Source organism: Thalassophryne amazonica, chromosome 11 (assembly GCF_902500255.1).
Source record: "Thalassophryne amazonica chromosome 11, fThaAma1.1, whole genome shotgun sequence".
NCBI lineage: Eukaryota > Metazoa > Chordata > Actinopteri > Batrachoidiformes > Batrachoididae > Thalassophryne > Thalassophryne amazonica.
The window spans coordinates 58799842-58821829 of NC_047113.1; the positions used below are offsets into that span (position 1 = coordinate 58799842).

General features: G+C 40.5%; 1 protein-coding gene across 3 annotated transcripts in view; it reads right to left on the reverse strand.

Moving 5' to 3' along the window:
* Nucleotides 1-21988, reverse strand: part of med12 (mediator complex subunit 12) — a 65978-nt gene that overhangs the window by 7989 nt on the left and 36001 nt on the right. The window contains exons 27-41 of one of the 3 annotated variants that reach the window (XM_034181892.1): nt 20881-21060; nt 20524-20595; nt 20266-20432; nt 19476-19637; nt 18944-19145; nt 18649-18758; nt 18338-18473; nt 17838-17987; nt 17374-17733; nt 17118-17259; nt 16825-17030; nt 16543-16617; nt 13068-13297; nt 12737-12938; nt 11115-11327 (exon numbers count right to left, since the gene is read on the reverse strand). In XM_034181892.1, the coding sequence (XP_034037783.1) occupies nt 11115-11327; nt 12737-12938; nt 13068-13297; nt 16543-16617; nt 16825-17030; nt 17118-17259; nt 17374-17733; nt 17838-17987; nt 18338-18473; nt 18649-18758; nt 18944-19145; nt 19476-19637; nt 20266-20432; nt 20524-20595; nt 20881-21060 (2607 nt within the window). Of the gene's footprint in view, nt 1-11114; nt 11328-12736; nt 12939-13067; nt 13298-16542; nt 16618-16815; nt 17031-17117; nt 17260-17373; nt 17734-17837; nt 17988-18337; nt 18474-18648; nt 18759-18943; nt 19146-19475; nt 19638-20265; nt 20433-20523; nt 20596-20880; nt 21061-21988 lie in introns of all 3 variants that reach the window. The other 2 variants (XM_034181891.1, XM_034181890.1) reach the window with 2 other exon arrangements.

The following is a 21988-nucleotide window of genomic DNA, read 5'->3' on the forward strand; positions in this document are numbered from 1 at the left end:
ATCTAGATAACTAGATCAATCTAACTGCGCAGATTAAACAGCTAACAGATACAGAAAAACACCGCTATGCTCCGGAACAGGAAGTGATACAATACCGTAGTGAGAGCCAACCACCAGGGTCAGATATATTTTTTCCATCTGATTCGATAGAATCAGATGGAAAAAATATATATAAAAAATATATTAAAAATATATATTTAATAATATATTTAATTTACTAAGAAATGCATCTGATTCGATAGAATCAGATGGAAAAAATGTATCTGACCCTGAGGAAGTTAATGGAGCCTTTAAGGCTTATTATGAGGAGTTGTATAAAGCACAAACAAATATAAAAGTAGAAGATGTAAATGCATTTCTTAGTAAATTAAATATTCCTAAAATTTCAAGTGAAGATGGACATGACTTAAATTCAGAAATAGATAGATCACATGAGATCTGGGAAAAGGCCAGGACCAGATGGTCTTCCAATTGATTTGTATAAAAAAAATTCAAGGATAAAATAATAAACCCTTTATTAGATATGTTTAAGGAAGTATTCCAATCAAACTCTCTCCCTCCCTCAATGAAGACAGCTATGATTACTCTTAAAAAAAGCAGGTAAACCCCCAAATAAGTGTGGAAATTTAAGACCTATAAGGTTATTAAATTCTGATATAAAAATAATTACTAAAGTCTTAGCCAGAAGACTCCAAAATATTTTGCCAAAGGTAATTGATTAGGATCAAAATGGATTTATTATAGGTAGACAGGGTTTCCACAATGTGAGGAGATTAATGAATATACTTCACTATAATAAAGATGCAGCAAATACTGCTCTTCTATCTATTGACGCTGAAAAGGTATTCGATAGAGTGGAGTGGGTGTATCTTTTTCAAGTGCTGCAAAAATTTGGATGTGGGGATAACTTTGTAAAGTGGATCAAACTATTGTATAAAAATCCTTCTGCTGAAATAATTAGCAATAGGAATATTTCTAAACCAATAATGATCAGCAGAGGCTGTAGACAGGGGTGTCCACTTTCACCCCTGCTGTTCTTCCTTGCAATTGAACCGTTGGCAACTGCAATAAGATCACACACTCAAATTGCTGGGATTTTATTGGGACCAACAGAACATAAAATCTCTTTATTCGCCGATGATGTCATCCTTTTTCTGTCAAAGTTGCAACAATCAATACCAATCCTTTTGGAAATAATGTCATTTAGTAATATTTCAGGTTATAAAATTAATAGAAACAAGTCTTCTATCTTGTTACTGAATGCTTATGAGAGAGCCAACCCACTTCCAGAAGTATTACAATTTAATGCAACAACACAGTTTGAGTATTTAGGAATACAAATTCTACCAGACCTAAAACATTTAGTTGAGACTAATTACAATCTTGCATTGACTGATGTAAATAATTTAATTGAGAGATGGATGCCGTTAATAATATCTTTGATTGGAAGAATTAATGTGTTGAAAATGAATATACTGCCTAAATTACTTTATTTCAAAATCTTCCTCTACCACCTCCTCCTGACTTCTTTTCACAAATGAAAAAAATTATAATAAGGTTTATATGGAATAACAGAAAGTCCAGACTGCGTTTATCCTTGCTATATCTTCCCTATGACTGTGGAGGCTTGAAATGCCCAAATTTTCAGTTGTATTATTGGGCCACACAGTTGAGGTGTATGATGTTCTACTACACAAACCATCACCCACATTGGGTAGATATGGAAAGTCAAGGATTGAATCTGGCACTCCCTTCTTATTTATATTCAAATACAATGACACGACTATTAAAACAAACAAAAAATCCAATTCTTCGAAACAATTAAAGTGTGGCGAGATGTACGAATTTTTTTGAGAGAATCAACCAATTTATCTCAATTTAGTCCAATATGGGGCAATCAATTATTTATACCAGGTAGAGCAGACTCAACATTTAAATCATGGAAGGACAAAGGACTTGCAACAAGTGAATTAATAAAACATGCGCACGTTTTCCTTTTGTTCAAAATGAACTCCATAATATGACCTAAACTGTCATCCCCACAACGAGGAGACGCTTCGCCCTCAGCATCCTTTTTAATGTGCTTAAACTCCAGATGATGCCATGCTGGGCAGCTGGAGTTCTCTATATGTCCTTGTGCACCCAAACCATGATGATACACCCTGACCGTGTATCATCGTGGTTTGGGTGTAATACATTTACACCCAAACCATGAGGGTTTGGGTGTAAATGTATTACACATGGTTTGGGTGTAATACATTTCCCCATTTCTAATGGGGAAAGGAAAGGAAGAAAGGGGAAAGGAAGAGTCTGACACATCAGAGGAGGAGTTTTAAGGTTGATATAAGACTGACTTTTTGTTGTGCAAGTAACTTTTTGGTGCAAGTAATTTTTGTTACTAGCACCAGTGCAAGTAGGTTAAAAAATGTATTTGTGCTACAATGTACCATGGGAGGTCAGGGTTTTAAATGTTATTGTGGTTCATGTTAGATTAGCAGTGTTGTTAGTGTTATTGATTTTTTGTGTTTTTTTGCAGTTCAATTGGTTTAGTCATTTTAGTTAAGTGTCATGTTGCTGTTACCATGAGTGAGAAGTGTAGGTGGAGTGCCTTCCGTCACAGTCTGTGGGTGTGCAGTACCCCATTCACTGCATTGCATATAAACCTAGTAACCGTGAAAACCTTGGGGAATCCCCCTGGCAGATCTATGTGCAAGCATTCTGGGGTGTGCCATGAATCATATGAATGCAGTGTGTGCACACAATTAAAATGAAATTGTCATTTCATCACTAGAAATACATTTGCGAGTGCACAAAATAGCCATAATTGGATGCTTAAATTAACCAGAAAGGAGTTTCATAAAGAAGGTCATATTTATAACACAAAGTAGATATCAATACCTTCAAAATGGAATCAGTTTGAAGAGTTTTATTTACTGCCCACATGAGCTTTTCTTCTAATAAAATTCAACCACAGATATGCCAAATTTACATATTTCATAGCCAGTATAGCTGGCATTAAGGAGCCAAGAAATGGAAAGGCTTCTTTGAGTACAATGGTATGCTTCAGTGTGTCAAACATGGATGCTCGCAATAGTCAATGTAATATTTTCCATAGTTTGAGCATAGATAAACTTCACAGTTTCGTGTCAATGTCTGTTGTTTGACTATAGTCCAAGTCTGGGTGTCCATGACAATTGCCACAAAAATTTCAGGCCTCCAAGTCCATTATTTGCTGAGATATTCTACCTTGAACATGGCTCCAAAAATGACGGCTATAATTTTTGCCTAAAAAAAAACGACAGACCCCATGCACACTAAATTGGCCATATCTCAGAAACTACTTGGCCTACAGACCTCAAACTTCAGATTTGTTGTTCTGAATAGTCTGGGAATAATTGATTGATTTGAAGAAAATCTGAGACAAAGTGCGTGAGGCCCTCGTTGAATTGACATAGAATGACCCTATAGAAACTTTGCATTGAAAAATGACAACTGCCTATTTTTTAACACTACCCAATCTAGAAACCACAGACCCCCACAACCAACACGCTAGTGTGTATGTATATATATATATATATCATATATACACACACACACACACACACACACACACACACACACACACACACACACACACACACTGGGGAAAATAAGTATTTGACCCCCTGTCAGTTTTGCAGGTTTTCCCACCTACAAAGAATGGAGAGGTCTATAATTTTTATCGTAGGTACACTTCAACTGTGAGAGACAGAATCTCCTTCCCTCAGTAAGAGCATTGAAGATGGGTCATGGCTGAGTCTTCCAGCATGACAATGACCCCAAACACACAGCCAGGGCAACTAAGGAGGGGCTCCGTAAGAAGCATTTCAAGGTCCTGGAGTGGCCTAGCCAGACCTGAACTCAATAGAAAATCTTTGGACGGAGCTGAAACTCCAAACCTGAAAGATCTAGAGAAGATCTGTATGGAGGAGTGGACCAAAATCCCTGTTGCAGTGTGTAAAAACTTGGTCAAGAACTACAGGAAACTTCTGACCTCTGTAATGGCAGACAAATGTTTCTGTACCAATTGTTAAGCTCTGTTTTTCTAAGGGGTCAAATACTTATTTTATGCAATAAAATGCAAATTAATTATTTAAAAATCATACAATGTGCTTTTCTGGATTTTTTTTTTTTTTTTAGATTCTGTCTCTCACAGTTGAAGTGTACCTACGATAAAAATTACAGACCTCTCCATTCTTTGTAGGTGGGAAAACCTGCAAAACTGACACACACACTTGTATGCAAAAGTTTGGGCACCCCTGATAATTTTCATGATTTTCCTTTATAAATCATTGGTTGTCTGGATCAGAAATTTCAGTTAAATATATCACATAGTAGACGAACACACGGATATCTGAGAAGTGAAATGAAGTTTGTAGTATTTACAGAAAGTGTGCAATAATTATTTAAACAAAATTAGGCAGGTGCATAAATTTGGGCTCCCTTGTCATTTTACTGATTTGAATACATTTAGCACTAATTACTGGAACACAAAATTGGTTTGGTAAGCTCACTGACCCTTGACCTCCTGACACAGGTGAATCCAATCATGAGAAAGGGTATTTAAGGTGGCCATTTGCAAATGTTTCTCCTCTTTGCATCTCTTCTAATGAGTGGCAACATGGGAGCCTCTAAACAACTCTCAAATGACCTGAAAAGAAAGATTGTTCAACATCATGGTTTAGGTGAAGGATACAAAAAGCTATTTCAGAGATTTCAGCAATAAGTTTCCACTGTGAGGAACATAGTGAGGAAATGGAAGACCACAGGCGCAGTGCTAGTTAAGGCCCAAAGTGGCAGGCCAGGAAAAATCTCAGATAAGTTGAAGCAAAGGATGGTGAGAACTAGGGCTGCAGCTATTGATTATTTTAGTAATTGAGTATTCTATCAATTATTCTTGGGATTAATCATGTAATCTGATAAAAAGTACTTTTGCATTTTTAAACAACATCAATAGTCCAGGGCTCTCCCTAAGCAATGGCACATTATCTCTTTGCCAAAATCTTAGTGAATCAGAAGAGACACACACATCCATGATGTGTAAAAAAGGCATGCTGGATCAAAAAAGAGACAAATATCAAAGCAAACATCTGCACAACCTGTGCACTCCCATGCAAAAACCTTTATTTGGGCACAAATAGCAAAATAGCTGCGCCAAAATCTTGACATTTAGCTGAAATGGCAATGGGATGTGGTTTCAGTTTTGATTTTCCCCAACCTGTAAATTTTTTTTTTTTTTTTTTTTTAAAGGTTGGTGGACTGGGTCCTTGTGTGATTTTTTTTTAATCCCCCTTTCTCTGCAATTCAGCAAATGCATTTCAACTGGAGGTTGAACATGCAAGCCTCGCAGTCAGTTTTGTTATTATTATTATTATTATTTTATTTAAGTTACAGTGTTTGTGAAGCATTGTGTGTTGCCCAAAAAAGCGAAAATTAAAAAGGGAAACACTAGTTGCAAGTCTGAGCAAAACACAGAAGAAAGAGTGGACTTTTGCTGAGAGGATTTTTAAGAAACTGTTTGTCAGTGTCGCCGGGGACAGAGCTGTGACTCACCCAGTGTGAGGGGATATATATATATATATATATATATATATATATATATAATTTTGTAGAAAAAAAGCAGATCACAGACATGACGCAAAACTAAAGTCATTTCAAATGGCAACTTTCTGGCTTTAAGAAACACTATAAGAAATCAGGAAAAAAATTGTGGCAGTCAGTAACGGTTACTTTTTTGGACCAAGCAGAGGGGAAAAAAATATGGACTCACTCAATTCTGAGGAATAAATTATGGAATCACCCTGTAAATTTTCATCCCCAAAACTAACACCTGCATCCAATGGTTGGCTCTCACTGCGGTATTGTATCACTTCCTGTTCCGGAGCACAGCGGTGTTTTGCTGTATCTGTTAGCTGTTTAATCTGCGCAGTTAGATTAAATTGCGCAATCTATAATCTTCATGTGCCTTAACTAAAGCACTCCCTCTGCTGAATCAACTCTAAATTATTTACACATTATTCACTTTGTGTGTTTTTAAGAATCCGCTAGCTTAGCGCAGCTACTAGCTCTTAGCCAGTTTAGCATGGCGGCTTCTCCTGTCTCTCCCGCACTTTTCTGCTCTGGGTGTGAAATGTTTAGTTATTCCTCGACCTCCTTTAGCAGTAATGGTACTTGTAATAAGTGTAGCTTATTCGTAGCTTTGGAGGCCAGGCTGGGCGAACTGGAGACTCGGCTCCGCACCTTGGAAAATTCTACAGCTAGCCATGCCCCTGTAGTCGGTGCGGACCAAGGTAGCTTAGCCGCCGTTAGTTCCCTCCGGCAGATCCCGAGCAGCCGGGAAAGCAGGCCGACTGGGTGACTGTGAGGAGGAAGCGTAGTCCTAAACAGAAGCCTCGTGTACACGCCAACCCGTTCACATCTCTAACAGTTTTTCCCCACTCGGCGACACACCCGCCGAGGATCAAACTCTGGTTATTGGCGACTCTGTTTTGAGAAATGTGAAGTTAGTGACACCAGCAACCATAGTCAATTGTCTTCCGGGGGCCAGAGCAGGCGACATTGAAGGAAATTTGAAACTGCTGGCTAAGGCTAAGCGTAAATTTGGTAAGATTGTAATTCACTTCGGCAGTAATGACACCCGGTTACGCCAATCGGAGGTCACTAAAATTAACACTGAATCGGTGTGTAACTTTGCAAAAACAATGTCGGACTCTGTAGTTTTCTCTGGGCCCCTCCCCAATCGGACCAGGAGTGACATGTTTAGCCGCATGTTCTCCCTGAATTGCTGGCTGGCTGAGTGGTGTCCAAAAAATGAGGTGGGCTTCATAAATAATTGGCAAAGCTTCTGGGGAAAACCTGGTCTTGTTAGGAGAGACGGCATCCATCCCACTTTGGATGGAGCAGCTCTGATTTCTAGAAAGCTGGCCAATTTTCTTAAATCCTCCAAACCGTGACTATCCAGGGTTGGGACCAGGAAGCAGAGTTGTAGTCTTGCACACCTTTCTGCAGCTTCTCTCCCCCTGCCATCCCCTCATTACCCCATCCCCGTAGAGACGGTGCCTGCTCCCAGACCACCAATAACCAGCAAAAATCTATTTAAGCATAAAAATTCAAAAAGAAAAAATAATATAGCACCTTCAACTGCACCACAGACAAACAGTTAAATGTGGTCTATTAAACATTAGATCTCTCTCTTCTAAGTCCCTGTTAGTAAATGATATAATAATTGATCAACATCTTGATTTATTCTGCCTTACAGAAACCTGGTTACAGCAGGATGAATATGTTAGTTTAAATGAGTCAACACCTCCGAGTCACACTAACTGCCAGAACGCTCGTAGCACGGGCCGAGGCAGAGGATTAGCAGCAATCTTCCACTCCAGCTTATTAATTAATCAAAAACCCAGACAGAGCTTTAATTCATTTGGAAGCTTGTCTCTTAGTCTTGTCCATCCAAATTGGAAGTCCCAAAAAACAGTTTTATTTGTTGTTATCTATTGTCCACCTGGTCGTTACTGTGAGTTTCTCTGTGAATTTTCGGACCTTTTGTCTGACTTAGTGCTTAGCTCAGATAAGATAATTATAGTGGCCGATTTTAACATCCACACAGATGCTGAGAATGACAGCCTCAACACTGCATTTAATCTATTGTTAGACTCGACTGGCTTTGCTCAAAATGTAAATGAGTCCACCCACCACTTTAATCATACCTTAGATCTTGTTCTGACTTATGGTATGGAAATTGAAGACTTAACAGTATTCCCTGAAAACCCCCTTCTGTCTGATCATTTCTTAACATTTACATTTACTCTGATGGACTACCCAGCAGTGGGGAATAAGTTTCATTACAGTAGAAGTCTTTCAGAAAGCGCTGTAACTAGGTTTAAGGATATGATTCCTTCTTTATATTCTCCAATGCCATATACCAACACAGGGCAGAGTAGCTACCTAAACTCTGTAAGTGAGATAGAGTATCTCGTCAATAGTTTTACATCCTCATTGAAGACAACTTTGGATGCTGTAGCTCCTCTGAAAAAGAGAGCTTTAAATCAGAAGTGCCTGACTCCGTGGTATAACTCACAAACTCGCAGCTTAAAGCAGATAACCCGCAAGTTGGAGAGGAAATGGCGTCTCACTAATTTAGAAGATCTTCTCAGCCTGGAAAAAGTCTGTTGTTCTATAAAAAAGCCCTCAGTAAAGCTAGGACATCTTACTACTCATCACTAATTGAAGAAAATAAGAACAACCCCAGGTTTCTTTTCAGCACTGTAGCCAGGCTGACAAACAGTCAGGGCTCTATTGAGCCGAGTATTCCTTTAACTTTAACTAGTAATGACTTCATGACTTTCTTTGCTAATAAAATTTTAACTATTAGAGAAAAAATTACTCATAACCATCCCAAAGACATATCGTTCTCTTTGGCTGCTTTCAGTGATGCCGGTATTTGGTTAGACTCTTTCTCTCCGATTGTTCTGAGTTATTTTCATTAGTTACTTCCTCCAAACCATCAAGGGCTGCTCAAGGAAGCCCTACTATTAATTAATGCTTCAATCTTAAATATGATCAATCTGTCTTTATTAGTTGGCTATGTACCACAGGCTTTTAAGGTGGCAGTAATTAAACCATTACTTAAAAAGCCATCACTTGACCCAGCTATCTTAGCTAATTATAGGCCAATCTCCAACCTTCCTTTTCTCTCAAAAATTCTTGACTAGGGACTAGAAGAGGAGAGCATATCTCACCCATATTGGCCTCTCTTTATTGGCTTCCTGTTAACTCTAGAATAGAATTTAAAATTCTTCTTCTTACTTATAAGGTTTTGAATAATCAGGTCCCATCTTATCTTAGGGACCTCATAGTACCATATCACCCCAATAGAGCGCTTCGCTCTCAGACTGCAGGCTTACTTGTAGTTCCTAGGGTTTGTAAGAGTAGAATGGGAGGCAGAGCCTTCAGCTTTCAGGCTCCTCTCCTCTGGAACCAGCTCCCAATTCGGATCAGGGAGACAGACACCCTCTCTACTTTTAAGATTAGGCTTAAAACTTTCCTTTTTGCTCAAGCTTATAGTTAGGGCTGGATCAGGTGACCCTGAACCATGCCTTAGTTATGCTGCTATAGACTTAGACTGCTGGGGGGTTCCCATGATGCACTGAGTGTTTCCTTCTCTTTTTGCTCTGTATGCACCACTCTGCATTTAATCATTAGTGATTGATCTCTGCTCCCCTCCACAGCATGTCTTTTTCCTGGTTCTCTCCCTCAGCCCCAACCAGTCCCAGCAGAAGACTGCCCCTCCCTGAGCCTGGTTCTGCTGGAGGTTTCTTCCTGTTAAAAGGGAGTTTTTCCTTCCCACTGTCGCCAAGTGCTTGCTCACAGGGGGTCGTTTTGACCGTTGGGGTTTTTCCGTAATTATTGTATGGCTTTGCCTTACAATATAAAGCGCCTTGGGGCAACTGTTTGTTGTGATTTGGCGCTATATAAATAAAATTGATTTGATTTGATCCAATCAGATCTGCTCGTTAGTCTGCATCTAAAAAGGAGTGATCACACCTTGGAGAGCTGTTGCACCAAGTGGACTGACATGAATCATGGCTCCAACACAAGAGATGTCAATTGAAACAAAGGAGAGGATTATCAAACTCTTAAAAGAGGGTAAATCATCACGCAATGTTGCAAAAGATGTTGGTTGTTCACAGTCAGCTGTGTCTAAACTCTGGACCAAATACAAACAACATGGGAAGGTTGTTAAAGGCAAACATACCGGTAGACCAAGGAAGACATCAAAGCGTCAAGACAGAAAACTTAAAGCAATATGTCTCAAAAATCGAAAATGCACAACAAAACAAATGAGGAAAGAATGGGAGGAAACTGGAGTCAACGTCTGTGACCGAACTGTAAGATACTGCCTAAAGGAAATGGGATTTACATACAGAAAAGCTAAACGAAAGCCATCATTAACACCTAAACAGAAAAAAAACAAGGTTACAATGGGCTAGGCTAAGGAAAAGCAATCATGGACTGTGGATGACTGGATGAAAGTCATATTCAGTGATGAATCTCGAATCTGCATTGGGCAAGGTGATGATGCTGGAACTTTTGTTTGGTGTTGTTCCAATGAGATTTATAAAGATGACTGCCTGAAGAGAACATGTAAATTTCCACAGTCATTGATGATATGGGGCTGCATGTCAGGTAAAGGCACTGGGGAGATGGCTGTCATTACATCATCAATAAATGCACAAGTTTACGTTGATATTTTGGACACTTTTCTTATCCCATCAAATGAAAGGATGTTTGGGTATGATGAAATCATTTTTCAAGATGATAATGCATGTTGCCATAGAGCGAAAACTGTGAAAACATTCCTTGCAAAAAGACACATAGGGTCAATGTCATGGCCTGCAAATAGTCCGGATCTCAATCCAATTGAAAATCTTTGGTGGAAGTTGAAGAAAATGGTCCATGACAAGGCTCCAACCTGCAAAGCTGATCTGGCAACAGCAATCAGAGAAAGTTGGAGCCAGATTGATGAAGAGTACTGCTTGTCACTCATTAAGTCCATGCCTCAGAGACTGCAAGCTGTTATAAAAGCCAGAGGTGGTGCAACAAAATACTGGTGATGTGTTGGAGCGTTCTTTTGTTTTTCATGATTCCAAAAAAAGTAACCGTTACTGACTGCCACAATTTTTTTTCCTGATTTCTTATAGTGTTTCTTAAAGCCAGAAAGTTGCCATTTGAAATGACTTTAGTTTTGTGTCATGTCTGTGATCTACTTTTTTTCTACAAAATTAAACAATTGAATGAACATCCTGCGAGGCCGGTGATTCCATAATTTTTGCCAGGGGTTGTATATGTATAGCCGCTGTGCAATCAGTAATTTTAGGCAATAACAATCTCACAAAAACCTGAAGGATTTGCCTTATTTAAAAAAATAAAATATAATAACACAACCTATACAACACCATCACTTTTCCTCACATGGCAAGTCCTTCCATTACAACACATTGTGTCATTACATTATTATTATTATTATATTATTAAGCTGCCAACAGCAGAGCTTCTGAACTGATGGTACCTACCATGGGTTGCTGTGGGGGCAGCGGCTGCATGCCCAGGCCCTGGTTCTGGGCCTGGCCCGGTGGAGGCACTGCCGATACCTGCTGCTGCTGCTGTGGCTGCTGCTGGGGAACTTGTTGTTGGGGTGGAACCTGCTGTTGCTGGACTTGCTGTTGCTGCTGCTGCTGCTGTTGTTGCTGCTGCTGCTGCTGTTGAACTTGCTGGACCTGTTGCTGCTGATGCATATAAGAGAGAAATAGCAGTGTCAGGAATAAGTTTGGCATCTATGATTTAACTGTGTTGACTCCTTTTGTTGAGATGGACCTGAAGAGGCTAAGCATTATGTTAACCCTTAGAGATAAATTTAGCCCACGTTTGGTGAATTAACCATGACAGTCTTCCTCATCACCTACCCAGCTGATCTGCTTCAAAGTCTACATTTGTTCAAAATTTCCAAACAACAACAAAACATACAGTTGTGGTCAGAGTTACTGGTGCCGCTATAGTTTATGTACACATTTTAATACATGGTCAGAAATAAATGCAAACAAAGCAATTTTGTTCAATCAATGTCCATAATTATTTCGCAACAAGACGAAATGCTTTCATAAAGTGAAAAACAAAACATATATACTGTGTATCCGGAAAGTATTCACATCGCTTCATTTTTTCCACATTTTCAATTTCAATTTATTTTCATTTATGTAGCGCCAAATGACAACAGAGTTGCCTCAAGGCGCTTCACACAAGTAAACTGTAGGTCGGAACATTTTGTTATGTTACAGCCTAATTCCAAAATGGATTAAATTAATTTTTTTCCCCTCAAAATTCTACACACAATAGCCCCATAATGACAATGTGAAAACAGTTTTGAGATTCTTGTAAATTAAAAAAAACAAAACAAAAAAAAAACTAAGAAATCACATGTTCATAAGTATTTGCCTTTGCCATGAAGCTCAAAATTGAGCCAAGACACCCAGACAACCCAGAAGAAGTTACAGGCTTCTGTGGCTGTGATTCGCGAAATTGCACATAGTGCATATTTTGCATTTTGTATCCCTAGATACACAGCTTCATGATAAAGTGGTACAGAGGATGGTTTTCTTTCACCAAAACATTAAATCTAGGCTTGCATCTCAGATGTACCGTCTGGCAAATTGTAGCTGAACTTTCAGGTCTTCTTTTTAATAAAACCCTCTTCTGTACCACTTCATTATGAAGCTGTATAACTGGGGATACAAAATGCAAAACATGTAAAAGCGATGATTTCCTGTAAATTAATCAAAGGGTGCTAATAACTGTGTCCAGCATACATTTTATATCAGGATTTTTTTGTTTCTCTTTATGAAAGCATTTTGTTGCTGGACATTTTAAAAAATATTTTGATTCAACAAAATTACTTTGTTTACATTTATTTCTGACCATATATTAAAATGTGTACATAAAATATAGGGGTGCCAGTAATTCTGACCATGACAGTATGTTTTGGTGACTCACTGATAATTTATCATTGATGCTACTGCCACTGGGGAAAATACTGTATAATGAAGAAGACTCTGAATATCTATGTAAACACACAAATAAATAAATAAAAGTCCTGTGTCCCAGATGACCTCATCATGATAAACTTCACTAAGTGACGTACTCGGAGTGCTTGTTGTCTGAGGTACTGCTGCTGTTGCTGTACTGCTTGTTGTTGCTGCTGTTGCTGTTGCTGCTGCTGCTGTTGTTGTTGTTGTTGTTCTGCCAGCATCTGATTGGACCTCATGCCTGGGTGGACACCCTGGCCTCCCATATGGCTAAGACCATGCATGATAGGATTCTGCTGGAGGGGCTGGTGGGCAAATCTGAGGTTTATGTGGAAGAAGAAAAAAACGTCAGGTAGAAAGGTGCTTGCAAGTGAAAATGTCCACAAAAAACAAACCGCACAATTAAGGTTAGAAAACAAGGAATCAGAGCAGCATTGCTGTGCTGACCTCTGTGTGTTCTGCATACTGTGGGCGTAGCCTGGGGCCTGCTGGTGCACATAACCACTGGGTCTCTGTTGCATTTGCCTCAGAGGATCCACTGCAGCCGGGTTGGCTCCAGGATGGGCTCCCTGGAAGTTCTGGTTCCCATAAGAAGAAGGAACTATACCACCACCTTGGGATGGATGCTGCTGCATCCCCATGTGCGATCCGTACGTGGTATAGCCCTGAGATATGTTCTAAAGAAAAGAAAAAATGTTATGTCTAATTATGACACAGGAGGACAGATTACCAATGCAGTAAAAACAGTCAAGTCATAATTAACCTAATAATAATAATAATACTAATAACAGTGATATAAAGAAGTCAACCCAATAGTGAGTAAAGGCCCGGTCCCACTGGGGAGAGGATTAATTGCGCATGAATCGAATGTACAAATTACGGGCGTTCATTGTCGTCCGCAACAACATTGGCCAAAAATGACAAATGTCCCAGTATGAATTATGTATATATTAATAATGTAAAGCGAATATATGACGAACAATCACAGTTGTATAACACATATATTGAGGAAACGGATCGGACGCATTGCGGTAATCACGGCAGTATTGCGGATGTATTGTTAATGCATCGCGCACGTGTTGCGTGTGCGTGACATCTGCATTGCGGTCATAACAGAAGCGCACTCGGGCCTTTCGGCATCACTATTCACACCAACACTACAGCCTCTGGAGCAATTGCTGGAGTCAGACAAGTTGACTGATATTGTAATGATCATAGAGTTGATGTTCATGTTGTCACAAACATCAACAGGGTTAAATGTTCATGAGTTTGGGGAGCGGGAGGGGGGGAAGCTGCTCAGGGTTGTGAGACGGTGTTTTTTTTTTTTCCAAAAAGAGAGAAAAGAGTTCAGCATGAGTTGCGGCTGTAACAGCAACTCTTCCTTTTGTTGGAGTTAAATAAACGTTCTGAAAGAGAAACAAGGTCCACGGATGACTTCTCTGCAGCTGGGGATTTACAGTATGTTGTTGGATGGCAGCAGCTATTATGTCTTTGGGGATCCATACCTACATCTGTATGCCTCCACAGCTGGACTGGCACTGACGTCAATTTCTGCCACATATAATACTTTGGGTTTACATGACGTGTTTGTTATGCATTTGCAAATTGTCTGCAAATCAGATGCAAAGCAGACGTAATACAAACGCTTTATCCGTGGCCAATCTGTATGCATTCGCTACAACTCATTTTAGTTTGCGATGTGGATGTGATATGCGCGCTATATATCCGTTTTACACACTGTCCCAGTCCGCTGTCAAGCCGCAAATCCCCGTCAGTTGCAGATATCAGCGGATAACGGCAGATATACAGCGCATAGCTTCAGTATGTATTGAGTATGTAACGCGGATGCCATCCGCAACCACAATTTTGTGCAGCTCAAAAATCCTGGCAATGGAAAAACGTGCCTCAGTGGATAATTGTGGATGTGTGCGGATGTCAGCCGAATCATACAAGCATGTTTCACAGATACTGGCTCTCTCCTTCTATGCTCTAGAAGGAGAGAGCATATCTCACCCATATTGGCCTCTCTTCATTGGCTTCCTGTTAATTCTAGAATAGAATTTAAAATTCTTCTTCTTACTTATAAGGTTTTGAATAATCAGGTCCCATCTTATCTTAGGGACCTCGTAGTACCATATCACCCCAATAGAGCGCTTCGCTCTCAGACTGCAGGCTTACTTGTAGTTCCTAGGGTTTGTAAGAGTAGAATGGGAGGCAGAGCCTTCAGCTTTCAGGCTCCTCTCCTGTGGAACCAGCTCCCAATTCAGATCAGGGAGACAGACACCCTCTCTACTTTTAAGATTAGGCTTAAAACTTTCCTTTTTGCTAAAGCTTATAGTTAGGGCTGGATCAGGTGACCCTGAACCATCCCTTAGTTATGCTGCTATAGACGTAGACTGCTGGGGGGTTCCCACGATGCACTGTTTCTTTCTCTTTTTGCTCTGTATGCACCACTCTGCATTTAATCATTAGTGATCGATCTCTGCTCCCCTCCACAGCATGTCTTTTTCCTGGTTCTCTCCCTCAGCCCCAACCAGTCCCAGCAGAAGACTGCCCCTCCCTGAGCCTGGTTCTGCTGGAGGTTTCTTCCTGTTAAAAGGGAGTTTTTCCTTCCCACTGTAGCCAAGTGCTTGCTCACAGGGGGTCGTTTTGACCGTTGGGGTTTTACATAATTATTGTATGGCCTTGCCTTACAATATAAAGCGCCTTGGGGCAACTGTTTGTTGTCATTTGGCGCTATATAAAAAAAAATTGATTGATTGATATTGCGGATGTTTAGCAAATATGACCCAATTTTGTGCTCAATCCATACCCATATCGTCCTAAATGCCAGTGTTACCGGGCCCTAAGTGAATGTTTGTACATATGCAACTTTCTGCTTTAAAATTCCAGTACTGTGCACAAATCATCGTTTAAACATATAAATATATCACCATTATTTGAGGAAAAATTAAACCACGTTTTCTAAAAATGAAGTTGTCCAATGTGCTTCTTAATTAAAGACAAGGCACGTTTGAGCATAATTTGTGACATGGTATTCAACTGTGATCACTTTGTTACATAAATCTGGGGATATTCACTGAAACATTTTGATAATGCAACTTTTGGGGTCGCTGACCTATCCAAACTAGCACTACCACTTTCGGATTTGGGTAAATGGAAAGAGAGTGGGGATTACCTACTGAAACCCAATGCTTTTAATATGATCATTCCACATAACTTAATTAGAGTAGGGATAAAAAAAAAAACTAAACAGGTGACACTGACATAAAAAAAAAAACTACAGCTGCAAGAAGACAAATTTCAAAAAACACTGTTCAGTAAAGTCTGTGTGTCAATGTAGGTGGGCCTGTAAAGGCTCTTTAAAAACATGATCATGCTCAAAGTTAAACTTGTCCAAAAATACACTTGTTTAGGATGTCCAGTTAAAATTTGTTGAAAATCAGATCAACTGCATATCCAAGTTATGGCACAAAAGAGTGTAACAGGCATCCACAGGTGGGCCGAGTACAATACCGCATCCCCCTTCTGTGCCTCACAGCCAGTGAGGGACAGTAAACAATGTGCTTTAGTACTTAGAACCCCTCTGCTGATTCATGATAGGTGAATGAATAGCAACCAGTTTTTCAATAAAAGGTTGGAAAAGGCCACCAAACATCAAACATTTTCTCCACCTCAAGATACATCACAGACATTATTATATATAAAAAAAAGAACAAAATCCCATAGTTTGTTCAGATTATGTTTATATAGAAACTGAAGTATTATCTTCAAAAAAGAATAGGTGAAGGTCACCAGGCTTCAGACCAAGACTAAGATGCAGCACTAACAGCAAAATGATGAATCTTTGTTGGCCATTTAAGGGATAAGATGCTCATGTCACTGCATGGAGAGACACGGATGACAACAGAACTACACGTACCTGAGAAGCCGGCATTGAAGTGTACGGCTGGTTTGGTGTCATTTGTCTAATCTGCTGCCCTAACATGCTGTGATTCTGAAAACAAAAATACCATGTCAGTAAACAGCACTGATTTAACACTCTTCACACTGTTCCGAAAGATAAATTTTGATGTGACAACATTCCTCTTAACAGCAATCAGACCCCAAAACCTGTAGTTTAGTTCTTGATCCAACCTACAAGCAGCCCTTTTTCTTGAAGTCTAGTTTGTCTGGTCAGAGCAGCATGACTCACCAGTCTAACCTGGAGCTGCTGGCGCAGGATTTGGCCCTGTGGTATATTAGGCTGGGGTTTGTAGCCCATTGGATATTTATTGTCCAATCCCATCATGCCAGGCATGCTTCCCTGCATGCTGGGCATCATGGGTGGGTAGTTTGGTCGCGTTGGCATCATTTTGGCCATTTGTGGGTTGCGTGGAGGTCTGTATGGAGTATCTAATCCAGGTCCTCCTGGAGACAGACAATAGCATTAAATAACCCCAGACTGTTATATTTAAAATTTGTGATGATGGTACTGGTAAATTTTCTGGGACTAACCTGGAGGTAAGGGCTGGTTCTGTGTGTACATGCCCATTGGCTGCTGCCCGTAGCTTATTCTACCATATGGGTGGTTCTGCATCAGATCAGGCGGCATACTCGTTCCATAGGCAACACCACTCGGTGTACGATTCACAAAGTCCTAGTGAAGAAAAGGAAAAACGTTCTTATTTTTTTTAAATCAGATGCATTTCAATCCAGAAATTGAACTGTACAGCCAGTTCTCAAACCCGTCCAATCTGAACTCTTTACGGACCTCCGTCTTTGCAGAAGGCGTTTTCTTCTTCTTGCTGGACTTCTTCTTGGAATCTGAAGCCACAGTAGGTACATTCTTCTCTGGCTTAACTGCCTCAATCTTCTTTTCTGGTTCCTGAGATACAGGTGTCAAGGGCTCTTCCTCTTCGGGAGGAAGTGGGAGGGGCTCCAGGTAATAGCTGCGAGGTTTGGGTTTCAGGTGGGTGTGATAAAGGAGAAAGCGCTGCTGCTCCTCAAATTTAGTGACCTTGCGGTCCACTCGCACAGTCCCAAACCAGCCCCAGGAGAGTGGAGCTGAATGTTTCAAACCCTCAAAGACATCCCAAGGAGAAATCTTCTGTTTGGTCGAAACTTGAAGGCCCTGATGGACAGGAAACACCACAGACACATTTAGCTGGCAATACATGAAATCCTGGTTTATGAATGTTACAAATCAGTGAAATGTATGTGTAATATGGTGCTTACCTCCTTCTCAAAACCTGCTATCTTGTTACCCTTAGTATCTATTAGGGAGCCCTGTGGTTCACAGGTAATGACGTCACGCATTTGCTTGGGCAGTGGTAGAAGCTGGCGCACTTTTTCCAAACTTTCTGACTGCCGATCACCAAGCTCCTTCTGTGAAAACAATGAAAACAGAGAGAAGCCAGATAATGAAAACATTTTTGCAAAAGAACAGTGTCCTTCTGGGCCAGTCCTTCATAGGTTACTTCCCTAGGCAAGGCTGGTACGCAGTGACAGCTGGGTGGACTGTGACAATGAAGACAAAGTGTCTTTTCCAAGGACACAGACAGGAAGCGTGACAAGGAATATTCGTAATCCAACTCCTATCCCACTGAACTACTTGCTCTGCTCTGATATTTCAGAGATATCCAAAACTAAAATCAAATTAAAAAAAATAATCTTGAGTTTTCAACAATAACTCCACACTGACCCACTTATGGGTGAGATGACGATGCTCTTCTTACCCTCAGCTTCTTGACCAGATTCATGTAGGCCCTTTTATTCTCCTCCATGCTGCCCTGAGAGATGCTCGACATGTCAGCAGCCAGTGTGCCATTAATCAGAACACTCAACATGTCCAACACTGTGGTGAAGAGCTCGCTGTGGGACACAAACAAACATCAGAGGTCGACCATGTGACTGACAGTTTGTAATGATGACAACAGAACATATGCAGAGAAGAAGAGGTGGAAACTGAAAGCACTGAGTTGAGGCAATGACAATAATGTGTGATCTGCACTTCGGAATGGGTTTTATCCATTTAGTTGCCACTCACTTATTAGACTGCATGTCCACTGTGCCACTACTAATGATGTCAAGGAGTAGGACCGCCCACTCAGTTGTCTGCTGGGTGCTTCGCTGCACAGTGTCAAACATGCCACCCACCTTGACAGCAGTGCGGAAAACACCATTAATCTCAACACATTCTCATACTAAAAATCTAAATAAAATAACAACCCTGTTCTTCAGTCAGTTGAAGGGCGTATTCGTTTGGGGTTGAGGATGCTCCATAAAATTAAGAATACCCACAAAGCTCTTGTTTCAAAAAGAGGTCATCTTGACGGCCTTACCAGGTTCAGTCGCAGCTTCAGGGCCTCGTGCATCATTTGCTTCGCCTTGCAGTCATCCTGGTATTGGTCCTCTCTCCAGTTGGTGACAATCTGCTGCACTTGGCTGTAGAGGGAGGTGAGAAGACCTTCCCTCTGTTCATCTTGCCCCTTCAGACAGGTCAGCACTAAGGACAGGAACGGCTGCTGGCTCAGCAGAGACATACTAGGAGGAAGAAAACTCAGTTAAAATAAGTAATCAGTGATAACACAAAGGACACCTTTTTTTGTTACATAATTTCTGGTGGTAGTGGTTTTGTTATATGTCTTTAGCATCTAATGAGTGTGAGAAACAACAAAAAAAAATGTACTTCCTAAGAAATAGTTTCAACTTTAAGAAATCACCAGTTTAAAATCATTCATTCATTCATCTTCTACTGCTTAGTCCAATTAAGGGTCGCGGGGGCCTGGAGCCTATCAATTCAGTTTAATTTTGCAAGCAAGCAAACAAACAAATAAATAATAAATTAAGAAAAAAAATTGGGGTGTTTACTACCTCTTCTGTTTCTGCCTGTCCCTCTCCTTTCGTGAGGAAGAGCCCAGGTGCTGTCCTTTCTCCAACTCCTCTCCTGCTGCCTTCAGGACATGTCCCTGAACTGAGGTGGGTAACTTGGCAATCAGTGGCGCCACCAGCCAAACACCGGACCGCTCTGATGAACTGGAATGCCCAGGATAACCACAAATTATTTCAACATCATAGAGCAACAGGGACAATCACTGTATGCAAGCAATGGACCATGAAATCACAATAAACTCTTATATACAACTTTAAAATTTTGCATCCATGCTCATGTTAATATTCATAAAGTCATATTACATAACAGAAATTAGCATTACAATATAATCAATAATGTTGACAAGCTTTCAGCAAGAAGGTATTGTTAAAAAAAAGAAACCATTTTTGTGTCATTTTGTGAGGTTTGCTATTTTCTGCCAGTTGAGTTTAGCAGCACACTGAACAGCTTTATGCACTGTCAGTAAAATTTACTGTTCAAGGTTTTTTTTCCCCCTTGTGCATTAATGAGTTATGCTATGATGGATTACCCATCCCAAGAAGGTTTCAAGTATCAGCAAGTTTATCTTAATAGTGAACCAAAATTAACTACAGCCATGGGAACCATGAGGAGAGAATGTGCTGAAAATTCACTCTTCCAGTTATCATAGATTGGAAATGTTGGCCAGTAACTTAACATCAATAATTCTAACTGTACTGTGCTGAAATATCAACACAGCCCTTAAAAAAAAATTCCACACAATAACAACAACAACACAAAGCACACTGTTACCTTAAAATGGGTTTCATCTTGCTTGTGATGGCAGTCGTGGCGTTTGTTGTGGAGCCACCTTGAACTGCTGTCCCGTTCCCTGAAAGGTTACTCGAGTTCATCTCAGCTGATTTCTGAAACACCTCAATGGTGGCCTTGGCTATGTTCTCCAAGAGAGAATAGAGCTCCTGTCAGAAAACAAGTGTGTGCTAGTTATTTGTTCATATATTATATTATACTGCACATTTTTTAAGCATGGTGTAAAATAAAACAACTTGCATTGTTGGTGCTTTGTTTGATCATCAACTGCAACTCTAGAGACGACTGCCTCATCGTCCACTGATCCATATTCTACAAAGACAGCATCACTGTTAGACAATTATTTTTACCTTGTGTGTCACATCCAGAAGCAGTCAAAAGAAATCTGAGTACTGTCAGTGAGCCAGCAATAAAATTTCTTAACATCACATTTAGTCACTAGATGGCAGCAAAACTTCAACTCCAGAAAGAAATTATTCACACATCATATACTGTATAGACTCAAACTTTTTCGGAAGTAAACACTTCACTGTACTTTAAATTATCTTTTGGCACAAGAGAAAACTCAGAGGCAGTGAATGTGCCTGTTTTCTGTACCTGCAGGATACGTTTGATACGTTGTCTTTGAGGGTTGTCGCCATCATCACTATCCAGCTGGCGGTGAGGGTAGCAAATAAGCTGCAGTAGCCGCTGGGCCTGAATATTTACCAGGACTGGGTCTTGAAGGGCACTGCTGTCCTCAGACAAAGACTTAAGGCAGCGCTCTCCAACCCATTCCTGTGGGACAAAGTGATATAGGGCATGTCACAGTGGCGTATTCGTAGAGCTGTTCATTACAGCGTATCATCTATGCTGTAATGAGCAGCTCTCCGCCCACTTCACGAGGAGTTTTTTTTTTCCAATATGCAGCAGTATGTTGAGGGCTACGTGCGTAGGATGAAAGAAATTAAACGTGTTTAATTTTTTTCAGCATGCAGCACAGCATGGAGCCTTCACGCGAGTACACGCAGCGCCGTGCTACTGTCCGCTATTGTGAGCCCGCCCACGCTTCAACACGGTACTGAACGCCACTTCACATCTACTTGTTGTTCTTCTGGAGCTATAAATACTGCAAGATCGTTGCTTCACTTTATCATACTGGACTCATTATATGAGGACTGTTTCAATGTGTCACATCGTTTCATGAAAGCACGCTCTCTCTCTCTGTCACACACAGAGAAACAGAGAGACACACACACAGAGAGAGAGAGAGAGAGAGAGAGAGAGAGAGAGAGAGAGAGAGAGAGAGAGAGAGAGAGAGAGAGAGACACTCCTTAAAAATAAAACCGCTCTCTCTCCTCTATCAGACTCCTTAAAATAAAAGCGTTCTCGTGCACTCTCCCTCCCGCCCTCACTCTCTCTCTCTCTGTGTGTCTAATCAGAGCTGTGACTCTTTAAAATAAACACGCACTCGCTGCATGTCGGTGCGCTCATCAAACACCCTGATCGATCAGTCTGATCAAAGCTGGAAAAAGCTGTGACTCTAAAATAAACTTGCACTCACTGCATAAAAATAAATAAATAAATAAATAAATAAAAATGTTAAATGACAGTTTTTGAGCCGCACAACACCAAGCAGTAGAGAACAGAGCGCACTTCCACAGAGGCAGAAAATAGCACTGAAACTGATGCGGCATGGCACACGCGACTGTGTGCACATATTAAC